The sequence below is a fragment of the Pseudophryne corroboree genome, chromosome 5 (assembly GCF_028390025.1).
Source record: "Pseudophryne corroboree isolate aPseCor3 chromosome 5, aPseCor3.hap2, whole genome shotgun sequence".
Lineage (NCBI taxonomy): Eukaryota > Metazoa > Chordata > Amphibia > Anura > Myobatrachidae > Pseudophryne > Pseudophryne corroboree.
In genome coordinates this window covers 165,451,827-165,479,265 of record NC_086448.1, presented here as the reverse complement: position 1 = coordinate 165,479,265, position 27,439 = coordinate 165,451,827, and the positions used below count along the sequence as shown (strand labels likewise).

The 27,439-nt window shown below is 45.3% G+C and overlaps 1 protein-coding gene and 1 long non-coding RNA gene across 10 annotated transcripts in view; one reads left to right on the top strand and one right to left on the bottom strand.

The window, feature by feature from the left end:
* Positions 1-8,975, bottom strand: part of LOC134927430 (uncharacterized) — a 38,401-nt gene extending 29,426 nt beyond the window's left edge. Inside the window, exon 1 of the long non-coding RNA XR_010177638.1 lies at positions 8,777-8,975. This is a non-coding gene — a long non-coding RNA (uncharacterized LOC134927430). The remainder of the gene's footprint in view (positions 1-8,776) is intronic.
* KMT2C (lysine methyltransferase 2C) overlaps positions 1-27,439 on the top strand; it is a 573,154-nt gene that overhangs the window by 241,679 nt on the left and 304,036 nt on the right. For all 9 annotated transcript variants that reach the window (XM_063921867.1, XM_063921863.1, XM_063921864.1 and 6 more), the window contains exons 5-6: positions 9,649-9,794; positions 10,809-10,918. In XM_063921867.1, the coding sequence (XP_063777937.1) occupies positions 9,649-9,794; positions 10,809-10,918 (256 nt within the window). The remainder of the gene's footprint in view (positions 1-9,648; positions 9,795-10,808; positions 10,919-27,439) is intronic.

The following is a 27,439-nucleotide window of genomic DNA, read 5'->3' as shown; positions in this document are numbered from 1 at the left end:
AAGTAAAGCTTTCCGATCAGGTGGTGTGCACTGGCTCCTCCCCCTATGACCCTCCTCCAAGCCAGTTAGATTTTTGTGCCCGGCCGAGAAGGGTGCAATCTAGGTGGCTCTCCTAAAGAGCTGCTTAGAAAAAGTTTAGCTAGGTTTTTTATTTTACAGTGATTCCTGCTGGCAACAGGATCACTGCAGCGAGGGACTGAGGGGAGAAGGAGTCAACTCACCTGCGTGCAGGATGGATTGGCTTCTTGGCTACTGGACATCAAGCTCCAGAGGGACGATCACAGGTACAGCCTGGATGGTCACCGGAGCCGCGCCGCCGGCCCCCTTGCAGATGCTGAAGTCAGAAGAGGTCCAGAATCGGCGGCTGAAGACTCCTGCAGTCTTCTAAAGGTAGCGCACAGCACTGCAGCTGTGCGCCATTTTCCTCTCAGCACACTTCACACGGCAGTCACTGAGGGTGCAGGGCGCTGGGAGGGGGGCGCCCTGGGAGGCAAATGTAACCTATATAAAGGCTAAAAATACCTCACATATAGCCCCCAGAGGCTATATGGAGATATTTAACCCCTGCCTGGATTCACTAAATAGCGGGAGACGAGCCCGCCAGAAAAGGGGCGGGGCCTATCTCCTCAGCACACAGCGCCATTTTCTCTCACAGAAAGGCTGGAGAGAAGGCTCCCAGGCTCTCCCCTGCACTGCACTACAGAAACAGGGTTTAAACCGAGAGGGGGGGCACTAATTGGCGATATAAATATCTATATAAAGATGCTATTAGGGAGAAACACTTATATAAGGTTGTCCCTATATAAAATTATAGCGTTTTTGGTGTGTGCTGGCAAACTCTCCCTCTGTCTCTCCAAAGGGCTAGTGGGTCCTGTCCTCTATCAGAGCATTCCCTGTGTGTGTGCTGTGTGTCGGTACGTGTGTGTCGACATGTAGGAGGACGATGTTGGTGAGGAGGCGGAGCAATTGCCTGTAATGGTGATGTCACTCTCTAGGGAGTCGACACCGGAATGGATGGCTTATTTAGGGAATTACGTGATAATGTCAACACGCTGCAAGGTCGGTTGACGACATGAGACGGCCGACAAACAATTAGTACCGGTCCAGACGTCTCAAAAACACCGTCAGGGGTTTTAAAACGCCCGTTTACTTTAGTCGGTCGACACAGACACAGACAGGGACACTGAATCCAGTGTCGACGGTGAATAAACAAACGTATTCCTTATTAGGGCCACACGTTAAAGGCAATGAAGGAGGTGTTACATATTTCTGATACTACAAGTACCACAAAAGAGGGTATTATGTGGGATGTGAAAAAACTACCATAGTTTTTCCTGAATCAGATAAATTAAATAAAGTGTGTGATGATGCGTGGGTTCCCCCCGATAGAAAATTATGGGCGGTATACCCTTTCCCGCCAGAAGTTAGGGCGCGTTGGGAAACACCCCTTAGGGTGGATAAGGCGCTCACACGCTTATCAAAACAAGTGGCGGTACCGTCTATAGATAGGGCCGTCCTCAAGGACCAGCTGACAGGAGGCTGGAAAATATCATAAAAAGTATATACACACATACTGGTGTTATACTGCGACCAGCGATCGCCTCAGCCTGGATGTGCAGAGCTGGGGTGGCTTGGTCGGATTCCCTGACTAAAAATATTGATACCCTTGACAGGGACAGTATTTTATTGACTATAGAGCATTTAAAGGATGCATTTCTATATATGCGAGATGCACAGAGGGATATTTGCACTCTGGCATCAAGAGTAAGTGCGATGTCCATATCTGCCAGAAGATGTTTATGGACACGACAGTGGTCAGGTGATGCAGATTCCAAACGGCACAAAGGTGTATTGCCGTATAAAGGAAGAGGAGTTATTTGGGGTCGGTCCATCGGACCTGGTGGCCACGGCAACTGCTGGAAAATCCACCGTTTTTACCCTAAGTCACATCTCTGCAGAAAAAGACACCGTCTTTTCAGCCTCAATCCTTTCGTCCCTATAAGATCATATCTGCCCAGGGATAGAGGAAAGGGAAGAAGACTGCAGCAGGCAGCCCATTCCCAGGAACAGAAGCGTTCCACCGCTTCTGACAAGTTCTCAGCATGGCGCTGAGACCGTACAGGACCCCTGGATCCTACAAGTAGTATCCCAGGGGTACAGATTGGAATGTCGAGACGTTTCCCCTTCGCAGGTTACTGAAGTCTGCTTTACCAAGGTCTCCCTCCGACAAGGAGGCAGTATGGGAAAAAATTCACAAGCTGTATTCCCAGCAGGTGATAATTAAATTACCCCTCCTACTACAAGAAAGGGGTATTATTCCACACTATATTGTGGTACTGAAGCCAGAAGGCTAGGTGAGACTTATTCTAAAAAAAATTTTGAACACTTACAAAGGTTCAAATCAAGATGGAGTCACTCAGAGCAGTGATAACGAACCAGGAAGAAGGGGACTATATAGTGTCCCGGGACATCAGGGATGCTTACCTCTATGTCCCAAATTTGCCCTTCTCACTAAGGGTACCTCAGGTTCGTGGTGCAGAACTGTCACTATCAGTTTCAGACGCTGCCGTTTGGATTGTCCACGGCACCCCGGGTCTTTACCAAGGTAATGGCCGAAATGATGATTCTTCTTCGAAGAAAAGGCGTCTTAATTATCCCTTACTTGGACGATCTCCTGATAAGGGCATAGTCCAGGGAACAGTTGGAGGTCGGAGTAGCACTATCTCGGATACTGCTACAACAGCACGGGTGGATTCTAAATATTCCAAAATCGCAGCTGATCCCGACGACACGTCTGCTGTGCCTAGGGATGATTCTGGACACAGTCCAGAAAAAGGTGTTTCTCCCGGAAGAGAAAGCCAGGGAGTTATCCGAGCTAGTCAGGAACCTCCTAAAAACAGTGCATCATTGCACAAGGGTCCTGGTAAAAATGGTGGCTTCCTACGAAGCAATTCCATTCGACAGATTTCACGCAAGAACTTTTCAGTGGGATCTGCTGGACAAATGGTCCGGATCGCATCTTCAGATGCATCAGCGGATAACCCTATATCCAAGGACAAGGGTGTCTCTCCTGTGGTGGTTATAGAGTGCTCATCTTCTAGAGGGCCGCAGATTCGGCATTCAGGATTGGATGCTGGTGACCACGGAGCCCAGCCCGAGAGGCTGGGGAGCAGTCACACAAGGAAAAAATTTCCAGGGAGTGTGATCAAGTCTGGAGACTTTTCTCCACATAAATATACTGGAGCTAAGGGTAAATTTATAATGCTCTAAGCTTAGCAAGACCTCTGCTTCAAGGTCAGCCGGTATTGATCCAGTGGGAAAAACATCACGGCAGTCGCCCACGTAAACAGACAGGGCGACACAAGAAGCAGGAGGGCAATGGCAAAAACTGCAAGGACTTTTCGCTGGGCGGAAAATCATGTGATAGCACTGTCAGCAGTGTTTCATCCCGGGAATGGAAACTGGGAAGCAGACTTCCTCAGCAGGCACGACCTCCACCCGGGAGAGTGGAAACTTCATCGGGAAGTTTTTTCCACATGATTGTAAACCGTTGGGAAATACCAAAGGTGGACATGATGGCGTCCCGTCTGAACAAAAGACCCTCAGGCAATAGCTGTGGACGTTCTGGTAACACCGTGGGTGTACCAGTCGGTGTATGTGTTCCCTCCTCTGCTTCTCATACCTAAGGTGCTGAGAATTATAAGACGTAGAGGAGTAAGAACTATACTCATGGCTCCGGATTGGCCAAGAAGGACTTGGTACCCGGAACTTCAAGAGATGCTTACAGAGGTCTTATGGCCTCTGCCGCTAAGAAGGGACTTGCTTCAGCAAGTACCATGTCTGTTCCAAGACTTACCGCAGCTGCGTTTGTCGGCATGGCGGTGGAAAGCCGGATCCTAAGGGAAAAAGGCATTCCGGAAGAGGTCATTCCTACCCTGGTCAAAGCCAGAAAGGAGGTGACCGCACAACATTATCACCACATGTGGCGAAAATATGGCGTGGTGTGAGGCCAGGAAGGCCCCACAAAGAAATTTCAACTCGGTCGTTTCCTGCATTTCCTGCAAACAGGAGTGTCTATGGGCCTCAAATTGGGGTCCATTAAGGTTCAAATTTCGGCCCTGTCGATTTTCTTCCAGAAAGAATTGGCTTCAGTTCCTGAAGTCCAGAAGTTTGTCAAGGGAGTATTGCATATACAACCCCCTTTTGTGCCTCCAGTGGCACTGAGGGATCTCAACGTAGTTCTGGGATTCCTCAAATCACATTGGTTTAAAACCAGTCAAATCTGTGGATTTGAAGCATCTCACATGAAAAGTGACCATGCTCTTGGCCCTGGCCTGGACCAGGCGAGTGTCAAATTGGTGGTTTTTTCTCAAAAAAGCCCATATCTGTTTGTCCATTCGGACAGGGCAGAACTGCGGACTCGTCCCCAGTTCTCTCCCTAAGGTGGTGTCAGTGTTTCACCTGAACCAGCTTATTGTGGTGCCTTGCACCTACTAGGGACTTGGAGGACTCCAAGTTGCTGGATGTTGTCAGGGTCCTGAAAATGTGTTCCAGGACGGCTGGAGTCAGGAAAACTGACTTGCTGTTATCCTGTATGCACCCAACAAACTGGGTGCTCTTGCTTCTAAGCAGACTATTGCTAGTTGGATGTGTAATACAATTCAGCTTGCACATTCTGTGGCAGGCCTGCCACAGCCAAAATATGTAAATGCCCATTCCACAAGGAAGGTGGGCTCATCTTGGGCGGCTGCCCGAGGGGTCTCGGCTTTACAACTTTGCCGAGCAGCTACTTGGTCAGGGGCAAACACGTTTGCTAAATTCTACAAATTTGATACCCTGGCTAAGGAGGACCTGGAGTTCTCTCATTCGGTGCTGCAGAGTCATCCGCACTCTCCCGCCCGTTTGGGAGCTTTGGTATAATCCCCATGGTCCTTTCAGGAACCCCAGCATCCACTAGGACGATAGAGAAAATAAGAATTTACTTACCGATAATTCTATTTCTCGGAGTCCGTAGTGGATGCTGGGCGCCCATCCCAAGTGCGGATTATCTGCAATACTTGTACATAGTTACAAAAATCGGGTTATTATTGTTGTGAGCCATCTTTTCAGAGGCTCCGCTGTTATCATACTGTTAACTGGGTTTAGATCACAAGTTGTACGGTGTGATTGGTGTGGCTGGTATGAGTCTTACCCGGGATTCAAAATTCCTCCCTTATTGTGTACGCTCGTCCGGGCACAGTACCTAACTGGCTTGGAGGAGGGTCATAGGGGGAGGAGCCAGTGCACACCACCTGATCGGAAAGCTTTACTTTTGTGCCCTGTCTCCTGCGGAGCCGCTATTCCCCATGGTCCTTTCAGGAACCCCAGCATCCACTACGGACTCCGAGAAATAGAATTATCGGTAAGTAAATTCTTATTTTTTTTTATTAGATTCCGCCAGCAAAGTGAGGCGGAATGAAATGGACGAATTTATTGTCGAAAAGCACTGTTGTCGAATCGACATTTTTCAATTGAATATACTTTTGTCGAAAAGCCGCATTTTTACTATTGCAGACATGTCGAATTTGTGAACTGTCGAATTTGAAAAAGTCGAATCTGAAAAGTCCGTTTTTTTGACGAAAAGTACTGTATTGCATTGTCTAAAAAAAAAATTGTGTCGAAAATGCCCCGTTTTTCGACATTTTCGGCAATTCGACCGCAATTGCATATACCCCATAATCACTTGTCTAAAATGTTGGTTCCTTTTCATTTATATAGCCGCTTTAGTCAAGGGTGTATTTGGAGTTAACAAAACACATTAACATAAGCCACCTGGGGTCCCGATGGGCTTCCATATACTTAGTGAGGGTGATACCGTCCCACAGTCTTTTAATATTTAATATCCGTAGTTTCTGCAGGGAATTAGAAATCATTGTATTTCTCATCATATCCCACAGGATAACATTGGGATATGATAAAGCGACAGTGGATTTGCACCAGTCGGTCAAAGTTTTCTGGCCTCCCAGCATGCAACGGGCCCGTCCATATATCCCCACCTCCTGGCTCAAGCAAATCATTTTTTTGTTTGGTGCGAATCATTTTTTTGTTTGGTGCGGAAGGAGACAGACTATGGTCAAAGGGCTGCTGGGTTTTTTTTGGGTGTTTTTTAATTTTTTTCATTAAAGGATGCATAATGAACATCATGCTTTCTCTTACGTCCTAGTGGATGCTGGGGTCCATATTAGTACCATGGGGTATAGACGGGTCCACCAGGAGCCATTGGCACTTTAAGAGTGTGGCCAGGCTCCTCCCTCTATGCCCCTCCTGCCAGACTCCGTTTAGAAAATGTGCCCGGAGAAGCCGGTCACAGCTAGGGGAGCTCTACAGAGTTCTCTTAGGAAAAGTTTATTTTATTTCAGAGATTTTTTTTTCCCCACAGGGAGGCTGCTGGGGACAGCCTTCCTGCAGCGTGGGACTGAGGGGGGGGGGGGGGGGGTTGGAGGAGCAGTGTCCGCCCTGCGGGGTCTTGAGCCACTGCCCCCGCTGACTGGCCGTTGAGCTCCAGAGGGGTCTGATCGTGCCCTGGCAGCCAGCCGCCACCCCCTCAGGGAGCTGAAGTGTGGCGAGTGAGTCACTGTCCCCCCTTGCAAGCGGGGGGACAGTGTGAAGAAGGCGGCTAAGGGCGGGAGCGCTCCGAGAAGGCTCAGCGGTACTAAGGTGCGGCGCTGCGGCGAGCGCCCTGAGCTAGCACGGGGCCCTACACTGACCACATTAAGCCTGTCGGGGTCCGCGGATCTCAGCCAGCACTAAATTCCTCAGGCCAGTATAATCTACATGAGCGGGAAAACAGCTCTATTGAGGGGGCGGAGCTTCTCAGAGCGGATTCAGCAGCGTTCAGCGCCATTTTCCAACCTGCAGCTCACTGCCATTGGATTCCAGGTCCCTCCTGAACGACTCCAGCTATCTGTACTGTACCAGGGGGCTGTAGAAGGGGGGGGACTGTGTTAAGGCTGTGTCACCTATTAAGGGACACAGTCAGCGCGGGTTTAGGGTCTCCCTATACTCTAGCAGCGCTGTGTGTGGGTTGGCTCCAATCTCTGTGTCTCTCTGCCATTCTTGGGGGGGAACTCTGTCTGCTCAGTACCCTGTGTGTTTGTGGGGTGTTTGAGGGTGTGTGACAACATGTCTAGGTACACTGTTTCATATGCTGCAGAGGATTTGTCCTCCCAGGAAGACTCCATTCCATGTAATCAGGATTGCACTGTTTTAGCACAGATCCCAGCTAGAGAGCCAGAATGGTTAAAGGAATTAGGGACCAATTCAATTGTTCCTCACCACACCCTCTGGGCGTCTACACTAATGGGCATCTGTCAGAGCTATTCAATTGTTGCGCCGATCAGACACCCATTAGCATTTTACGTGGCTGACAGCTTCGGGTTTAGCTGTGTAAAGTGGCTAAACCCATGGGCAGTTCCATTTGTGACACACAACAAATGATTCACTGCAAGAATAATGATTATTTTTTTCATTAATAAAATATCAGAAGTTCTGCAAACTATGCTAGTTATAAACTATAATCATTCAGTTAACTGTTAAAGTAACAGGGAAGTTTAATTCTGTAATTATCAGAATTATACAGCTACAAATATTATTTGACAGACACGACACTGAACGGGAACACAAATTCAGGATGAGTATAACTTCCTTCCAAATCTTCCAAAATATGAAACCTACAGTTCCATGACTTAACACTGAGAATGATAGAGTTGTTGGCTTGGTTGGGTAAAGAAGATAAGACATTTCAAGTATTTGTAAATATTTTATTAAACATTATTCCTGTGACAGACACAACATGTTCCAAAATACTTGCAAAAACCATTTAAATCTGTCAATTCAACTACATCATTATCAAAGCTAACATCTTGAAAATACAGTCTAAGCCTATTATCAATACTTTTATTTATTATACAACCTATTAGTTATCTCCAACATTATGTTAATATAAGGACAATTACATACCTGTAAACAGTTGTCAAATAAGGCACAAAATCACCACAGCTTTCCACAGACTGCCATCTTGAATAAACAATGCTGCCAACTTATGATTTATGAAAAACAGGTGTTTATCATCTTTGGTTTTACAAAATATTAACTTCAGAGAATATAAATTTTCACTACAAGATTAATTGTGGCCACTTTCAGGAAAAGATGTTCTGGTTGACATAATCATGGAATTACCCCCATCTAAAAAGTCTGAATGGGCATCCAAAGTCCGGGCTTGAGAGTTTTGGGTGACCAAACTACGGACTTTAAACACCTTTTTCTTGCATCTCCTGAGGCTACGAGAAAAATTTTTATATGCCTCGAGTAATAGTAGCACCAATTGAATAGCTCTGATAGATGCCCATTCCTGTAGACAGCCATTACGTGACACTCGCTGCAATTGAATCGGCACCGAATGTGTGTCTTTCATTCCATGTGTCGTTTCCTTCGAAACGTACTGTGGATTAGACCGAAAGAACCATCTATATGTGTACTTCCTTACTGCAATACAATCTGATTATCATCATGGACCGAATGCCATTTAAAAAAAATCAACATTGCCTTAGTAACATTCATGAATGCTGAGTTACACAAATTAACTTTGAACAGTTTTGCATAGGATTTGTGACCTTGTCAGGGGTATATACGCATTGGTGTATTAAACGCTGCTTTGTTCACTAAGCTAATATGATGAAAACAGCTTGGTTTTGGTGCAGAAACCGGGATGGTAAAAGTCTAAATCAATTTTACTTACTATTCGGAGGTACAAAAGGTGATTGAGTTTGCTCATAGTAACCAACCAAAGGTTTACTTCTAGTTTCTCAGCTGCATTAGGAAACCGGTACATCTGTGACAGCTTCAGGTTTCTATTTATGGTACAGGTACATCATCCTTTTAAAATAATGGGCATTCAGTTCAACTCAGAGACCAATGGAGCCCTGTCGTCGAATCAGTAAATGTCATGTTTTTGCTGACCATGCTGTAAACTCATAATGACATACCAACTGTGACCTCATGGTAACATGCCTTTGGGGGAGCTTATGGTGGCATAGTGGTTAGCATTACTGTTTCAAATGCCTCAGGTCATTAGATCATTTTCCAGTCATGGCTTGTCTATGAGGAGTCTGCATGTTCTACCTGTGTGGGTTTCTTCCGGGTGCTCCAGTTTTCTCCCACACTCCAAAAACGTACTGTGAGGTTACCTGGATTATAAGAAAATGAACAGTAATGTATGTGTCTGATTGTTTTTGTAAGTTAGGGTATTTACACTGTAAACTGCCATGGTGCAGGGACTGATGAGAATGACATGAATGCTGTGGAAATTAGTGGCACTGTGTAGATTAGCGATAATAACATTTTGTTGTCTGGTCGGTATTATTCGTACATTCTGTAATTTTTATACACCTGGATAAATGAAGCCATACGATTTTTTTGTGTAGATTGCCAGTTTGTGTTATATATATATATATATATATATATATATATATATATATATATATATATATATATATATATATATATATATATATATATTTTTTAAATGTGAACTTCAGTTTAGTGCTTAGTGTAAGTATTTTTTGTCATAAGTCAAGTATATAGTATCAATCTCTCTCTTCTCTTCATTAGACTAATATCCTCTGAAGTCAATGTCACATACACAAGTGTAAGCACCCAAACCGCACCTGACGAACAAGGCAGCAAATTCTGGGATGAACTGTGTCAAGTTGGACTTCCTGATGACATCCATATACAGTCCTTATTTGAGTCAACAGGTACAATAGTGTCATCTGAATTTGGCGTATGTTACTATATGTTTGCCACATTTTTATTATGATTGTTTATTTAGATGGTGTTGACAGTACCACACGGGGATTAACGGCAGCCATCAGGCGCTTCCGGTCCATTCATGCCAGAACAGTGTTTAGAAGCACCCGGCTCTTTACACCCCGCTGGCTGCATCGCAGGTGAATGCCGGTGCAGAGAACCATCTGCCTCTAAACATTGTTCCGGCATAAGTCTACCGGAAGCGAATCCCCGGTGAACCACCCCGATGCAGGTTAACAGTATAATACATCAGTACATTGGTTATAACGGATAAATAATTACCCTAACACGTTGTGGAGTATATAGAAGTAGTGATGGGTTGGTTAGAGCGACTCACTATGGCTAGGAAGTGAGCGAATAAAGAGAGTACTGATAATTTGTATGGGGAAGTGGGATATGAGGACTAGGAAGTAAATCAACACTCACTGATCCTATACCCCAAAATGGGCAGACACAGTGGGGTATGGGAGACTGGACTAAAGGTGCACTGGTGTCAGCGATAATGACTGGAGGAAAAACCGAGGGGAAAATTCCCTGGCGATGTGGGCATACAGGCTTCAGAGAGAAATTAGGGGGGGTGACCCGGGAAGAGTAAGTGGGAGATAAGTGGAGTAGATGAAGACGCTATTAGGAGGACTGTGAAGCTTTTGTGATGAGGGGAGTCTTAAAGGCTTGTTGGAAGGTGTGAATATTGGGAGAGCGTTCCAGAGCAGTTGGCAGCATGACAGAAATCAATGGAGGAACAGTCATACGTTGCTGCCACTTGGAATATGGCATACGTCAAAACATACGTACAAATACACTGTTGTAACAGCTAATTGGAAAAATCCTTAACATTCCTAATATATAAAGCCTCTCTATAGTATAATTCCTCTATGTTCTACTTTTATAATATGTTCTCCCCTCTGAGTTATTCTGGAATATCTCATTCTAAAATTCTCAATCCCGCATTTATCCTTCAGGACACTGCTGGGCTCATCAGCGCTGTGCAGAGTGGTCACCAGGCGTGCACCAATCTGAGGATCAGGGGCTGGTCAATGTGGACAAAGCGGTGGTTTCAGGGAGCACAGAGGTGAGGCACTCTGATACAGTAGTTCGTTGTCATCTTGTATATCATACAAATAATTCCCATTGTCATCTCCTTGCGCTTGACAGAAACAAATGGCGGTGTTTAGTCTGTGTAACCAGTGAGTTCTGTCTTTAGTTTCTCTTTTTTACAATGTAATATTGTTTTAATTACATTTCTTTTGAATGCTGCTAAAGCATGCTTTCTGGTTTTGTGGCCTCCAAATCTGACTTGTGTTGCTTTCTAATGGTTCAATGTACACAAACTTTGTTTAATGCACTCAATTATTAGTAATTATTTTCAGGCTATGTGTATAAGTTGTATATGATTCAGAAATTAGTTTTGTGTATCTACAGAAACTGTTTCATTCACAAAATTAACAATATTGTAATAAATTGCTTTTATATGTGTATAATGTGTATATGAAACATAATAGCAATTCTACTGTGGTATGCAAATATCCCAAAATACGGAAAAGTCCAATATCCAAAATACTACTGGTTCCAAGCATTTGGATGGTTCCGGTATGAATGGTCGACAATGTTAAGGTCGACATTCATTAGGTAAAGCACTATTGGTCAACATAGACATGGTCGACATGGCCCAATAGTCGACACATGGAAAGATCGACATGAATTTTTTTTAACTGATTGTGGTGTCATTTTTTCTGTAACATGACCAGGAACCCAAATTAGTGCACCGCGTCCCCTTGCATGGTTCGCTTCACTCGCCATGCTGCGATCAAGGTGCCTCGCTTGGCACAGGTTATCGCTCCCAATCGTAGTCCACATGGATGGTAAAGTATGAAAAAGTTTTAAAAAAATCTATAAAAAAAATAAATCTTCATGTCGACCTTTTCATGTGTTGACCTTTCATGTGTCGACAATTTTCATATGTCGACCATATGCCCATGACGATCTTGCCAATGTCGACCTAATGACTGTCGACCAACCAAAAAGGATACCCATTTGGATATGGGAGACTCGGCCTGTATTAATATCTCCTTTATTTCAGTAGGTTTGGCTTACTTTGAAAATTGGCCTGCAACTCTAATGCCACATCTATTGTTTTGTTCAGAGTTGTCTATTTGTGATGTCACATACAGCTTTTGATTTAGCAAATTGTAGCAAGGTTAGCATAGTTGTGTGTATTCATATTCTTGGTAGTCCATATGGGGTAATTCAAATTATTTGTGGATATTTAGCTTCCAGGTTTAGTGCACGGGAGCTATTCAGTTACTTCCAGCAACTAGCCCCAAGGCTGCATTTATTGCGGATTATTGCTCACGCCCTCCTGAGATGCAAGCATGAATCGTATTTAGTGTTTCGGAGCTTGTCGCAGCACTGAGGTCATGGGTTCGATTCCTACCATGGCCCTAACTGTACTGCGTTTGTATATTCTCCCCGTACTTGCTTGGGTTTCCTCCGTATTCTCCGGTTTCCTCCCACAATCCAAAAATATACTGGTAGGTTAATTGGCTCCCAACAAAATGAACCCTGGTGAATGTTTCTGTGTGTACATGTGGTAGGGAATCTAGATTGTAAGCTCCACTGGGGTAGGGGCTGATGTGAATGGGCAAATATTCTCTGTAAAGCGCTGCGGAATATGTGTGCGCTATATAAATAACTGGTAATAAATAAATAAACCCTGACTGCTGCCTCATGCCCGGTACTTAGCCTTGGAGTGGCAGCTTAATGAGACTAATCAAAGGTATTGTGCTTGAAAGTAACTACAGGGCACTTAGCCTGGGCGCTGTAGTGTAACACAGGTAATCTTAGGAATTATTGCGGGAAGAGTGTTCGTTGTGGGAAGTAATTGAATAGAACCTGGGCACTTAGACTACATTCCCGAGCATGCATTAATTCGCCAACATAAAGTTCATATTTGTTAAATATTTCTATTAATTTTTATTTTCCGGGAATAATGTTTTAGTTTTTAAATCTATCAAAATCTGCTGCAGCTCCAGTAATAGCTTCTGTCGTTGTGGCCACATCTATGTTATATTTCTCAAGTTCATCAGCTAAAATGTTAATTTTGCCTGCTTCACAGACAGATTGAATGTTCCATGTGCCTAGAATTCAAGTTTGTTTTGCAGGTAACAGCTTTGAGGCTGGTAGTCCATTTTTCAGCTACCTCTGGCATTTGTACTGTGACCGCCGTCATCCCGTCCACCGAATCGCATACCGATCCCCTTTCAAATCTGTTTTTACATATCAGGACTTAACTTTCAATCATCTAGTCCTGTCCCAATCTTAAAATGCGATCAGTAAACACTGATGTAAGCAATTCCCCATAACAGACTTTATTATTTATTTACTGACTCAAAGCTGAGTCAGAGAGGAGCCTTGTGTAAAATCACACGTCTACTGCTTCTATATCGAGAACGAAGGTGGTATGAGTCTGCTATTACCTCATCTGGTCATCGAGGAAGTGCTGCTACATCTTTATGAAAGCAAAACATTTTGTAGTTGTGTCTGGAGTATTCCAGTAAATAATGATAACCCAAGGAGGAAAGATGTCTGCAGCTATCTTACAAAAAAACAAGTTGCTGCTCATTAGTGTTGAACATGCTATGAAGCCATCTATATAATAGAGAGGCTCTCACAGCAGGGGAATGAGAAAAGGGAATTGTGGCTTGGTAAGTGGAGAGAAGAGACCCCCTCTAACCTGACATTCACTAGGTCGTTATATACTAGTTATAATTTGCAGTCCATGATTTTACAGTAAGATTTCTTTTTTTATTGCAATAAATTGAACATTGACTGTTCCCCAGAGTGGTCAACAGAGCAAATTCTCCCAAAATCATACCATATTATGATCCACATATTGCAAAGAATCCAAAAGTCAAGGTAAATATCCCAATCACCATGAGAACAACAAGGACAACGTATAGCAGAAGGGAAGACCCTTCTTCTAATAAAATAATTGCTTGTTATTGTTTTGGTTTGAAAGTTTTCCAGATTAGTGTTTTTTGGACAGACTAGCCCAAAGTGGACGATGATCCAGAGCACTCCCACATAACTGAATGTCTATAGAAAAAATAATAATCAGGGTTTTGAAATAAAGTCAAAATCTAGACATCAGTCTCTTTAATGTGTTGTGGCAGGACCTTCAGAGTTGTGCACAAATGCCCTCAAACATTAACGAGCTGAAGCAGTGTTGTAAGGAACAGAGGGCCACAATCCTTCAGACCTGATTTAAGACTGGTAATCTTTTACCAAAAGCAATTACGGTAATTTAAGTTCTTGCTGCTATAGATGGTTATGCAAGCTACTGACTCATGTGGTGTACTTCCTTTTTACTCTCTATTTTGTTGTTGAAAAAATAATGTCAAATTAAAATCCATTATTGTAACACATGATTAGAACTTGAATATGTTTTGGTGAACAGCTAAAATAACTAACTGTCAGTGTCCACTTACGTTTGGACCAAATTGTGTGTAAAATATATATAAAATGATTTGGTCTGTCTGTTTCTTTCTGGTTATGCATTCAGACACCCCTGCACCAAGATGAAACACATGCAAGGTGGTCCAGTTGGATGCTCCCCAGGTTTCAGGGGGGTTGGGGTCCTGGTTGGACGTTACACTAGCAGAACTATGACCCACTGAGCCTGTTCTGGGCCTTCCACTGGATGGATTTGGTTGAAAACTTTAATGAACAGTAATAACTGACTGAAATGACAATAATCCACTGACCTGACATAACTGACTGAAATAACCATAACTTAGAGGGAGATGTACTACGCCTTGAAAAGTAATAAACTTCATGGAAAATAAAGTACCAGCCAATCGGCTCATGTTTTTTTTTCAAACCCAGCCTATAACATGGGAGTTAGGAGCCGATTGGCTGGTACTACTTTATCACCGTTATATTTGTCACTTTTTAAGGCTTAGTACATCTCCCCCTTGTGAACTAAAATAACTGACAGAAATGGAGATGGGAAGACTAAAAATGTTGTGTACCCAAAAGCCTTGGAATAGCAACGTTGAAAACAGAAGGAAAACTTTAAACCCATCTCGCAATGGAAAAGTGTTTATTAAACTGAAGATAGAAAAGTTAGGGATCAGGGCTACTGGTGACAAACCAGAAACAAAAACTACACTGGGCAGCCACCTCATGGGTGTGTTGAAAGAGCTACTAAGCTGCTAATTATATTTTAACATGATTACAGTTATATCCAACTCATTGATAACTTAATAACTGGAAACTTTTAACCCAGGTAATTTTTCCATATATACAGGTTGAGTATCCCATATCCAAATATTCCGAAATACGGACTTTTTTCAGTGAGAGTGAGATAATGAAACCTTTGTTTTTTGATGGCTCAAGGTACACAAACTTTGTTTAATACACAGTTAATAATAATGTATTAAATGACCTGCGGGCTGTGTATATAAGGTGTATATGTAACATAAATGCATTCTGTGCTTAGATTTAACTCCCATCACCATGATATCTCATTATGGTATCTAATTATTCCAAAATATGGAAAAATCTGATATCCAAAGTACCTCTGGTCCCAAGCATTTTGGATAAGGGATACTCAACCTGTAGCTGATCATTTCTTATGACACACAGTGCAGTGATGAGATGGTCCAGCACCAATATCGCTGATAACTGCTGTGGACACTCAGAATAAATAGCTTCCTTTTTTAACTTTAGTGTCTTTCCTCCAAAAAAACAGCTGTTTTTAGAAGCTTAACTGCAAAAATACATAAAATAGGCAGCATAGGAATTATTGGGCACAGTGCCTAAAATGTACTAATTTCCTTTAGACCACTATTTTCTCATCATTTGCTTTCTATAAGCAGCACTACTCAGAGTAACAGTAGGAGATGCATGTGTGTAATGGAAGAACAGTGAATTGTTTTTATATAGAAGATTCTATATTTACTAGAGTAGATGTATATTCCAGGTGTAGAGTTATGGACATGACTGTAAATATTTATTTTTTTGTTGGTATTTTCTCTCTTTTTCTGTGTTGTCAGGATCTAGATGGCTCTTGTTACTGTCTTCCTACCTTTTGGCACACTCCTAATGTGCTGCCAGCTGCTGCTGAAATGCCTATGGGGTATATGCAATTCACGGCGAATCGCGGCAAATTATCGCCGTTTTTAAATTCGACACAATTCGACAGGTGAACTCCGGCAGGTGGCTGCCGGAATTCACCATATTCAATGCAAAACGGATTCGACAGTCCCGCGGGCGAAAATCGGCCGATTTGGCGGATTTTGCTGCGATTTAAAAAAACGGGAAAAAACAGAGAAAAAAAAATGGCGTGGGGTCCCCCTTCCAAAGCATAACCAGCCTCGGGCTCTTCGAGCTGGTCCTGGTTCTAAAAATGCGGGGAAAAATTGGGCAGGGATCCCCCGTATTTTTAAAACCAGCACCGGGCTCTGCACCTGGTGCTGGTGCCAAAAATACGGGGGACAAAAAGAGTAGGGGTCTCCCGTATTTTTAACACCAGCATCGGGCTCCACTAGCTGGACAGATAATGCCACAGCCGGGGGTCACTTTTATGCCGTGCCCTGCGGCCGTGGCATTAACTACCCAACTAGTCACCCCTGGCCGGGGTACCCTGGGGGAGTGGGGACCCCTTCAATCAAGGGGTCCCGTCCCCCCCCAGCCACCCAAGGGCCAGGGGTGAAGCCCGAGGCTGTCCCCCCCCATCCAATGGGCTGCGGATGGGGGGGCTGATAGCCTTTTGTGATAATAAAAAGATATTGTTTTTTCCAGTAGTACTACAAGTCCCAGCAAGCCTCCCCCGCAAGCTGGTACTTGGAGAACCACAAGTACCAGCATGCGGGAGAAAAACGGGCCCGCTGGTACCTGTAGTACTACTGGGAAAAAAATACCCAAATAAAAACAGTACACAGACACCTTGATAGTAAAACTTTATTACACACTACCGACACACACATACTTACCTATGTTGACACGCCGACTGCCACGGTCTCCGATGATCCGAGGGTACCTGTGAAAAAATTATACTCACCTTCCAGCGTCCAGAGGTACATCCACGTCCAGATATAAATCCACGTACTTGTTAAAAAAACAAACCGAACACCCGCTCCATGCCGTACTGAAAGGGGTCCCATGCTTTCACATCAGACCCCTTTCTCCCGAATGCCGGGACATCACGTGACTCCTGTCACTGAAGTCCCTTCAGCCAATCAGGAAGCGCTACTTCCGTGGCGCTCACCTGATTGGCTGTGCGCTGTCTGTGCTGTGACAGCGCATCGCAAAGCCGCTCCATTAGTTTCAATGGTGGGAACTTTGCTGTCAGCGGTGGGGTTACCCGCGGTCAGCCGCTGACCGGCGGGTGACCTCACCGCTAGCCGCTAAGTTCCCACCATTGAATATAATGGACGGGGCTGTGCGATGCGCTGTCTGAGTTCAGACAGCGCACAGCCAATCAGGTGAGCGCAACGAAGTTGCGCTTCCTGATTGGCTTTAGAGACCTTTCTGTGACAACTGTCACTGACAGGTCTCATTCGTGGAAAGGGGTCTCATGTGTCAGCATGGGACCCCTTTCAGTCCGGTGGCCCGTGTGTTCGTTTTCTTTTTTTGCCAAGTACGTGGATGTATCTCTGGACCATGGCTGAGGTGAGTATATTGATCTTTTATTTTCAGGTATCCGTGGATTCTACATGGAGAAGAGGACCGATGTCGGCGTGTGAACATAGGTAAGTATGTGTGTGTCGACGTATGAAATAAAGTTTTACTGTCACGGTGTGTGTGTCCTGTTTTTATTTGGGTATTTTTTCCCCAGTAGTACTACAGGTACCAGCGGGCCCGTTTTTCTCCCGCATGCTGGTACTTGTGGTTCTCCAAGTACCAGCTTGCGGGGGAGGCTTGCTGGGACTTGTAGTACTGCTGGAAAAAACAATATTCTTTTCATTATCACAAAAGGCTATCAGCCCCCCCCCCCATCCGCAGCCCATTGGATGGGGGGGGGGGGACAGCCTCGGGCTTCACCCCTGGCCCTTGGGTGGCTGGGGGGGGGGGGGGGACTCCTTGATTGAAGGGGTCCCCACTCCCCCAGGGTACCCCGGCCAGGGGTGACTAGTTGGATATTTAATGCCACGGCCGCAGGGCACGGCATAAAAGTGACCCCCGGCTGTGGCATTATCTGTCCAGCTAGTGGAGCCCGATGCTGGTGTGAAAAATACGGGGGACCCCTGCTCGTTTTGTCCCCCGTATTTTTGGCACCAGCACCAGGCGCAGAGCCCTGTGCTGGTTTTAAAAATACGGGGGATCCCCTGTCAATTTTTCCCCCGCATTTTTAGAACCAGGACCAGCTCGAAGAGCCCGAGGCTGGTTATGCTTTGGAGGGGGGACCCCACGCCATTTTTTTTAAGGATTTTACCGTTCCAGCAATAAAAAAAAATAAAAAAATAATAATATTTTAAATATATAAATAATATTTGTGCCTCCAAAAAAAAAAAAAAAAAAAAAAATACCTAATCCCTTCTAATATAAATAGATATGCTATTCCTAAAAAAAAAAACACCAAAAAAAACATGTTTAAATTTTTTTTTATTGTTTTATCCCTCCAAAGTGTGGCGGATTGAAAATGACGAATTTGCTGTCTAAAAGCACTGCTGTCGAATTTCCAAACTTGAATTGAATATGCTTTTGTCGAATTGCAGCACTTGTTTCATTGCAGAAAAGTCGAATTTGCAAAAATTCGAATTTCAAAAAGTCGAATTTTGAAAGTCCGTTTTTTGGTCGGAAAGCACTGAATTGCATAGGCGAATTTTTTTTTGGGGCGAAAATTACCCGAAATTCGACAATTTCGGGAATTCGACCGCAATTGCATATACCCCTATGTGTGTGCAAACAGGTTATAAAATGTGAGCAACTCTCTAGAAAGTAGATCTGCTTCCCAAATCATTAAGTGTGTATGGTTTGCTAAAACATCTGCATACTATGATTTATACAGGTATGAATGCAGATGAGCATTTTACAACCATTAGAAGAACAGCTGTTTCCAAGGCTCTGTATGGGGGAATATGTGCAGCATATTGTTTTCATCATCTCCCAATTTATACTAATTCATGTAACTATGTTACTATATTAGTAAGAGTAAAATGCTTTAACAAGTACTGAGCAGCACAAGGCAAACACTATAGAAACTATTAAAGGTATCGGATTAGCATGTGTCTGTTTATTAGTTTCAAACGTGAGAAATCTGTTAAAGAGATGACCATCGAATAAGTAATTTTAAGTTTATACTTCTAGTATATTTAAACTTTAATAATCCAAATGTTAAATATTATAGCTGTTTAATAATAGAAAAAAAAGATTGACTATCAATATCATACCTTATTAGCAGTTGTGTATACAGTAGTTAGTAACGACAAGCTAGGATCATATTGTTTCTTTCATTGTTAGTAGAAATTTGTATGCAGTGATCAATTGTTTAAAGTTTGCAGGGAGTGGAGAAAATTATCCCTCCCCCCCCCGTAATTTTAGTGGGCGGTGCGACTCACAGACGCTACTATATAGGGCGTCTATGGCCGTCGACGTCACTTTTGGGGGGCGTGCCCAGCACCTCCGTCAGTGCTGGGCTTCCCCCAGCTCTCTCCATATGCGTGAATGGATGCCGCGCGCATGCGCACGGCATCTTTACATGCTGGGAGGGCAGGAAGCGGGCGGCTGTTCTAGCAGGGCGCCGCAAAAGGAGCAGGGTGGGTTTTGACTTCTAAAAAACGGGCAGGGCGCGGCACCCTGCTAAAACAGCCTAGAGTGAACACTACTGTTAGTAGCACAGGAAATGCCCCAATAGTGTTTTGTGTGAGATCCAGTGATAAATGCAAGTGGTGCACTCGGTCCAGGTAAAGCGCATCAAATAGTACCTAATATATACAATCTTACGACTCTGAGTGGGCAGAATTCAATTAGCGGTGTTTAATTACTGGCAGCTAATTGATCCAGATAAATGCGCACATGCACCCTGCCGTCCACATGATGTAATAGAAAATGTGATCCATCATATCAGGCCACATTCTTCTATTACTCCATGGTCCAGTTCTGATCCCCATCTGTCCATTGTAGGCATTTTTGGTGGTGGACAGAGGCAGTGGTGGAACTGTGGGAGGCAATGGAGTCGGCTGCCGCAGGGCTCCTGACCTCCAGGGGGCACTTCTCCATTGCCTCCCACCCGACAATCCATCATCGCGAGTGGACGGAGGAGCTGTGGACACGGCAGCAGCAGCAGCTGCCTCCTCGTATCTATGTATGCACAGAGAGGAGAGCTCAGCTGACAGCTGGCTGCAGCTAGGGGGAGCTCTAGCGCACAGCTGCTCACAGGACTTCCAACAGAGCTGGCCGGCTGAAGCTCTCTCTTCCTCCGTCCTGGGGATAGCAACAGGTAGGCACTACCACCACCTGCCTCCAGCTGCTGCATTGTGTGTATGTTTGTGTGTGTGTGGGGGGGGGGGGGGGAGGTGCGTGTGTAAGTGAAAGTGATGTGTGTGTGTGTGTGTGTAAGTGAAAGTGACACGTGTGTGTGTGTGTGTGTGTGTGTGTGTGTGTGTGTAATTGTGTGAAAGTGGCGTGTGTATGTAAGTGAAAGTGGCGTGTGTGTGTAATTGTGTGTAAGTGAAAAAGGCGTGTGTGCGTGAAAGAGGTGTGTGAGTTAGTGAAAGACGTGTGTGTGTGTAAGTGAAAAAGGCGTGTGTGTAAATGAAAGAGACGTGTGTAAGTGAAAGAGGCGTGCGAGTTAGTGAAAAAGCTGTGTGTAAGTGAAAAAGGCGTGTGTGTGCAAAGAAAAGAGGTGTCTTTGTGTATCTATACTATTTTGAAAGGCACCTGAGTGCTACTGTTCACCCTGTGTACCAGATATCTACATATGGCGTATGTATTATATATTATAATATATCCCTATATGTATAGGGGTGGTGGGGGGCACCAACATTTTATCATGCCTCCGGGCGACTGGGGCGAACTTACGCCACTGGACAGAGGGTCAGCATGGGCACTGGTCTGCGGCTGCACAGCCCCTATATTGTATACAGCAAACTGTGATGTACCATATGTTCCGCCACATCTCTATCATAGACAGCATTTACTTTTTCAGCAATTTGCGCTTAAGCAGGTCTTCAGTGGAATAGGTAAAGGCTCGTCATCGCTCTCCTATCAGTGAGCCTTGGGCGCCACTGACCCTGTCACTGGCTGTCCTTCCACCTTTGGTGGGGACTAACCACTGCATACTGGGAACAACCCACAAGAATGGTTTTGGACGGGGGGAAAAAGGGTGTTTAGTTGTTTTTGGGTGCGTGTATGTAATGGGCACTCGGAGGATACTAATCAGTTTTTATGCACATTGCACCAGTGTCGCAGGCACCCAAGGGGTAATTTAAAATATTTAAGCATGTCCGTCCTAACAATGGATGCCCAGAGAGCGCAGGCGGTAGCACAGCATCACATGTGTACTCAAATGTTATAGGTATATTTTTTAGCTTGGTAATATTACATACTTTTTATTTCCAAATACAAACAGAGGCATCCAGTAGAACAAGGGAATGTACAGCGAGATATCGTTACTGTGCAAGTATATTCTAGGAGCAGAGTACTCGGGGGAAATTTATTTTCTTTCACAGCACTGAAAATAAATGTACTCCTGGTCTGTCTTTTTGGGAAGTTGCAATTACTTGTTTTGATTCACACGAATGTAACGTGTAATTTAGAAGAGGCAGAGATTACTGTCTGATTGTCCACCTGTAGGTAGAGATCTGTTCTTTATTTAACTGTACATTTTCTTTAAACCTTGATGCCAATATCATTCTGTAATCTGCCTCAGCTATGTACACAAGGATACATGGAAACATATATCCAGAATGTCAGTTATTACAGTTTCATTTTCTATGTTTTCATTTAGTGTCTCTGCAAATGTTAATGCAAGCAGCTCATGTGTTTATAGTGGATACAGAGTAGGCAGTGAGGCTGGCTAGAGAAGCAGAGTGCATGATATCCGATTGTGCCACCATTTGTTTCCTGCTTTAAGCTGAGCCGCATGATGGATCGGTCCCCGTGTAAAGGTCAGAGCAGGCATGGCGTTCATTCATGTGAGAGACATAAAGGTTACAGGAGGGGAGAAGTAGGTAAAGTTAGAAGCAAAACAGCCCAATCCTATTCCTCACAGTTATGTTGGCCTATTAGGTGCCTTCATATTCTCGCTTCATTTAGCGAGTCCGTGAAATGTCAGCTGAGCGCAGACACCAGAGGTGATCTAGTTATTCTCATGTCTACTTAGCTTAGCTTTTTAATTGGCACACAGGCAATTTGTGGCCATCTACCATTTTTAGTTATAACTATGGTTTTTTTTATCGTAGTGAGGGTTTCATGGATGTAAGTGTAAACTACAAGGGGCTTAACCTTTCCACACATATATGCATAACTTATGTATAATCACTTCCAGAAAATGAGGAAAAACCCATAAATATTACAGATCTCATAGGAGAGGCTTAGTGACCTATAAAAGCTGAAGATGCGGTGGTCTCTCACCTGGCATGCCATATGGTGTCTGTATTTGTGTATGCACAGTATGGATCCACTGCACCCTAGTATTGTGTGGTGCTAGAGAGATGTGATCATGTTGTTTAAATAAGAAGAATCCTAGAATCTGCACTCACCAAGTTGAGCACTACAAGCTATATTCTATATTCAGGCCTGGGGTGCTAGTTTTCATATTGGAATATATATTATGCTGATCAGCAACAACACCGCCACCAAGATGTGTCCCCCACTATCACTTTAAAGGTTAAACATCAACATTGCTGTACATGAACTATGCTTAATGCAGTTGTTTCCAAACGGGGTGCCTCTGGATACTTGCAGGGGTGCCCTGTGTTGGTGGTCCAGAACCAAAACACAATTTACTTGCTTTCATATTTTCTCTGACGTCCTAGTGGATGCTGGGAACTCCATATGGACCATGGGGAATAGACTGGCTCCGCAGGAGACTGGGCACTCTAAAAGAAAGATCAGGTACTATCTGGTGTGCACTGGCACCTCCCTCTATGCACCTCCTCCAGACCTCAGTTAGAATCTGTGCCCGGCCAGAGCTGGATGCACCTAGTGGGCTCTCCTGAGCTTGCTAGAAAAGAAAGTATTTGTTAGGTTTTTTATTTTCAGTGAGATCTGCTGGCAACAGACTCACTGCTACGTGGGACTGAGGGGAGAGAAGCAAACCTACCTGCTTGCAGCTAGCTTGTGCTTCTTAGGCTACTGGACACCATTAGCTCCAGAGGGTTCGAACACAGGGCCTGACCTCGATCGTCCGTTCCCGGAGCCGCGCCGCCGTCCACCTTGCAGAGCCAGAAGACAGAAGAGAAGTGATGAAATCGGCGGCTGAAGACTCCTGTCTTTATTAAGGTAGCGCACAGCACCGCAGCTGTGCGCCATTGCTCCCACAGCACACCACACACTCCGGTCACTGTAGGGTGCAGGGCGCTGGGGCGCCCTGGGCAGCAATTATAATACCTTTTGGCACTTAAAATACACATAATACAGTCTGCAAACTGTATATGTATAAAAAAACCTGCCATTAAGTTACATAAAATGCTGGACAGAAGCCCGCCGCTGAGGGGGCGGGGCCTTCTTCCTCAGCACACCAGCGCCATTTTCCCTTCACAGCTCCGCTGGAAGCAGCTCCCCAGGCTCTCCCCTGCAGTATCCTGATACAAGAAGGGTAAAAAAGAGAGGGGGGGGGGCACATAAATTTAGGCGCAAATAAGATATTTAAGCAGCTATTGGGTAAATCACTTTTTATAGTGTAAATCCCTGTGTTATATAGCGCTGTGGTGTGGGCTGGCATACTCTCTCTCTGTCTCCCCAAAGGACTTTGTGGGGTCCTGTCCTCAGTCTGAGCATTCCCTGTGTGTGTGTCGGTACGGCTGTGTCGACATGTTTGATGAGGAGGGTTACGTGGAGGCAGAGCAGGGGCAGATAAGTGTGGTGTCACCCCCGACGGGGCCGACACCTGATTGGATGGCTATGTGGAAGGTCTTAACCGACAGTGTCAACTCCTTACATAAAAGGTTCGATGACGCAGCAGCCTTGGGACAGCCGGGGTCTCAGCCCGCGCCTGCCCAGGCGACTCAGAAGCCGTCAGGGGCTCATAAACGCCCGCTAGCTCAGATGGTAGACACAGATGTCGACGCAGAGTCTGACTCCAGTGTAGATGAGGATGAGACAAATGTACAGTCTACAAAGGCCATCCGATGCATGATTACTGCAATGAAAGATGTATTGCACATTTCTGACATTAACCCGGTTACCACCAAGAGGGGTATTATGTTTGGGGAGAAAAAGCAGCCGGTGTCTTTTCCCCCATCTGATGAATTAAATGAATTGTTTGAAGAAGCGTGGAGTTCCCCTGATAAGAAACTAGTGATTTCTAAGAGGTTACTGATGGCGTACCCTTTCCCGCCAACGGATAGGTTACGTTGGGAAACATCCCCTAGGGTGGACAAGGCGCTAACACGCTTATCTAAAAGGGTGGCACTGCCGTCTCAGGATACGGCCGCCCTAAAGGAGCCTGCCGATAGAAAGCAGGAAGCTATCCTGAAGTCTGTGTATACACACTCTGGTACTCTACTGAGACCTGCTATTGCTTCAGCCTGGATGTGTAGTGCTGCAGCAGCATGGACTGATACCCTGTCAGACAACATTGATTCCCTCGACAGGGATACTGTTTTGCTAACCCTCGGACATATAAAAGACGTCGTCTTATATATGCGGGATGCCCAGAGGGACATTTGCCTGCTGGCATCTCGAATTAATGCAATGTCCATTTCTGCCAGGAGAGTATTATGGACTCTGCAGTGGACAGGTGATTCTGATTCTGAAAAACACATGGAGGTTTTGCCTTATAAGGGTGAGGAATTGTTTGGGGACGGTCTCTCGGACCTCGTATCCACAGCAACTGCTGGGAAGTCGACTTTTTACTTCTGGTTCCCTCACAGCCTAAGAAAGCACCGTATTATCAAGTGCAGTCCTTTCGGCCTCAGAAAGGCAAGCGGGTCAGAGGAGCATCCTTTCTGGCCAGAGGCAAGGGTAGAGGAATGAAGCTGCACCAGGCAGCCAGTTCCCAGGAACAAAAATCCTCCCCTGCTTCCACTACGTCCACCGCATGATGTTGGGGCTCCACAGGCGGAGCCAGGTGCGGTGGCGGCGCGTCTCCGAAACTTCAGCAACCAGTGGGTTCGCTCACAAGTGGATCTCTGGGCTGTACAAATTGTATCTCAGGGATACAAGCTGGAGTTAGAGGCGACTCCCTCGCCGTTACCTCAAATCAGCCTTGCCAGCTGCTCCCAGGGAAAGGGAGGTAGTACTGGCGGCAATTCACAAGCTGTACCTCCAGCAGGTGATAATCAAGGTCCCCCTCCTTCAACAGGGAAGGGGTTACTATTCCACAATGTTTGTGGTACCGAAACCGGACGGTTCGGTGAGACCCATTCTGAATTTAAAATCCTTGAACACTTATATAGAGAAGTTCAAGTTCAAAATGGAATCGCTCAGGGCGGTTATTGCAAGCCTGGAAGAAGGGGATTTTATGGTGTCGCTGGACATCAAGGATGCTTACTTGCATGTCCCCATTTACCCACCTCACCAGGAATACCTCAGGTTTGTGGTACAGGACTGTCATTACCAATTCCAGACGTTACCGTTTGGTCTCTCCACGGCACCGAGAATATTTTCCAAGGTAATGGCCGTAATGATGATACTCCTTCGGAAGAAGGGAGTTATAATTATCCCGTACTTGGACGATCTCCTCATAAAGGCGAGGTCCAGAGAGCAGTTGTTGGTCAGCGTAGCACTCTCTCAGGAAGTGTTGCAACAGCACGGCTGGATTCTGAATATCCCAAAGTCGCAGCTGATTCCTGCGACGCGTCTGCTTTTCCTGGGCATGATTCTGGACACAGAACAGAAGAAGGTGTTTCTCCCGGTGGAGAAGGCCCAGGAATTGTCATCTCTGGTCAGGGACCTCCTGAAACCAAAACAGGTGTCGGTGCATCACTGCACGCGAGTCCTGGGAAAGATGGTGGCATCTTACGAAGCAATTCCCTTCGGCAGGTTCCATGCAAGGATCTTTTAGTGGGATCTGTTGGACAAATGGTCCGGATCGCATCTGTAGATGCATCGGTTGATCACCCTGTCCCCAAGGGCCAGGGTGTCTGCTGTGGTGGCTGCAGAGTGCTCATCTTCTCGAGGGCCGCAGGTTCGGCATACAGGACTGGGTCCTGGTGACCACGGATGCAAGCCTCCGAGGATGGGGGGCAGTCACTCGGGGAAGAAACTTCCAAGGACAGTGGTCAAGTCTGGAGACTTCACTGCACATTAATATACTGGAACTAAGGGCCATTTACAACGCCCTGAGTCAAGCAGAGCCCCTGCTTCAAAACCAGATGGCGTCCTGCCTCAACAAAAAGCTAAAAAAATATTGCGCCAGGTCAGGGGACCCTCAGGCGATAGCTGTGAACGCACTATTGACACCGTGGGTGTACCAGTCGGTTTATGTGTTCCCTCCTCTTCCTCTCATACCCAAGGTACTGAGGATAGTAAGAAAGAGAGGAGTAAGAACTATACTCATCGTTCCGGATTGGCCAAGAAGAACTTGGTACCCAGAACTACAAGAAATGATCTCAGAGGACCCATGGCCTCTGCCTCTCAGACAGGACCTGTTACAGCAGGGGCCCTGTCTGTTCCAAGACTTACCGCGGCTGCGTTTGACGGCATGGCGGTTGAACGCCGGATCCTAACGGAAAAGGGCATTCCAGATGAAGTGATTCCTACGCTGATAAAATCTAGGAAGGATGTGACAGCAAAGCATTATCACCGCATATGGCGGAAATATGTCGCTTGGTGTGAGGCCAGGAAGGCCCCAACAGAGGAATTCCAGCTGGGTCGATTTCTGCACTTCCTACAGTCAGGGGTGACTATGGGCCTAAAATTGGGGTCCATAAAGGTCCAGATTTCGGCCCTATCTATTTTCTTTCAAAAAGAACTGGCTTCACTGCCTGAAGTTCAGACGTTTGTAAAGGGAGTGCTGCATATTCAGCCCCCTTTTGTGCCTCCGGTGGCATCTTGGGATCTTAACGTTGTGTTGGATTTCCTGAAATCACACTGGTTTGAGCCACTTAGGACCGTGGAGCTATAGTATCTCACGTGGAAGGTGGTCATGCTGTTGGCCTTAGCTTCGGCTAGGCGTGTGTCAGAATTGGCGGCTTTGTCATGTAAAAGCCCGTATCTGATCTTCCATATGGACAGGGCAGAATTGAGGACTCGTCCCCAATTTCTCCCAAAGGTGGTATCAGCGTTTCATTTGAACCAACCTATTGTGGTGCCTGCGGCTACTCGGGACTTGGAGGATTCCAAGTTGCTGGACGTAGTCCGGGCTTTGAAAATTTATGTTTCCAGGACGGCTGGAGTCAGGAAAACTGACTCGCTATTTATCCTGCATGCACCCAACAAGCTGGGTGCTCCTGCTTCAAAGCAAACTATTGCTCGCTGGATC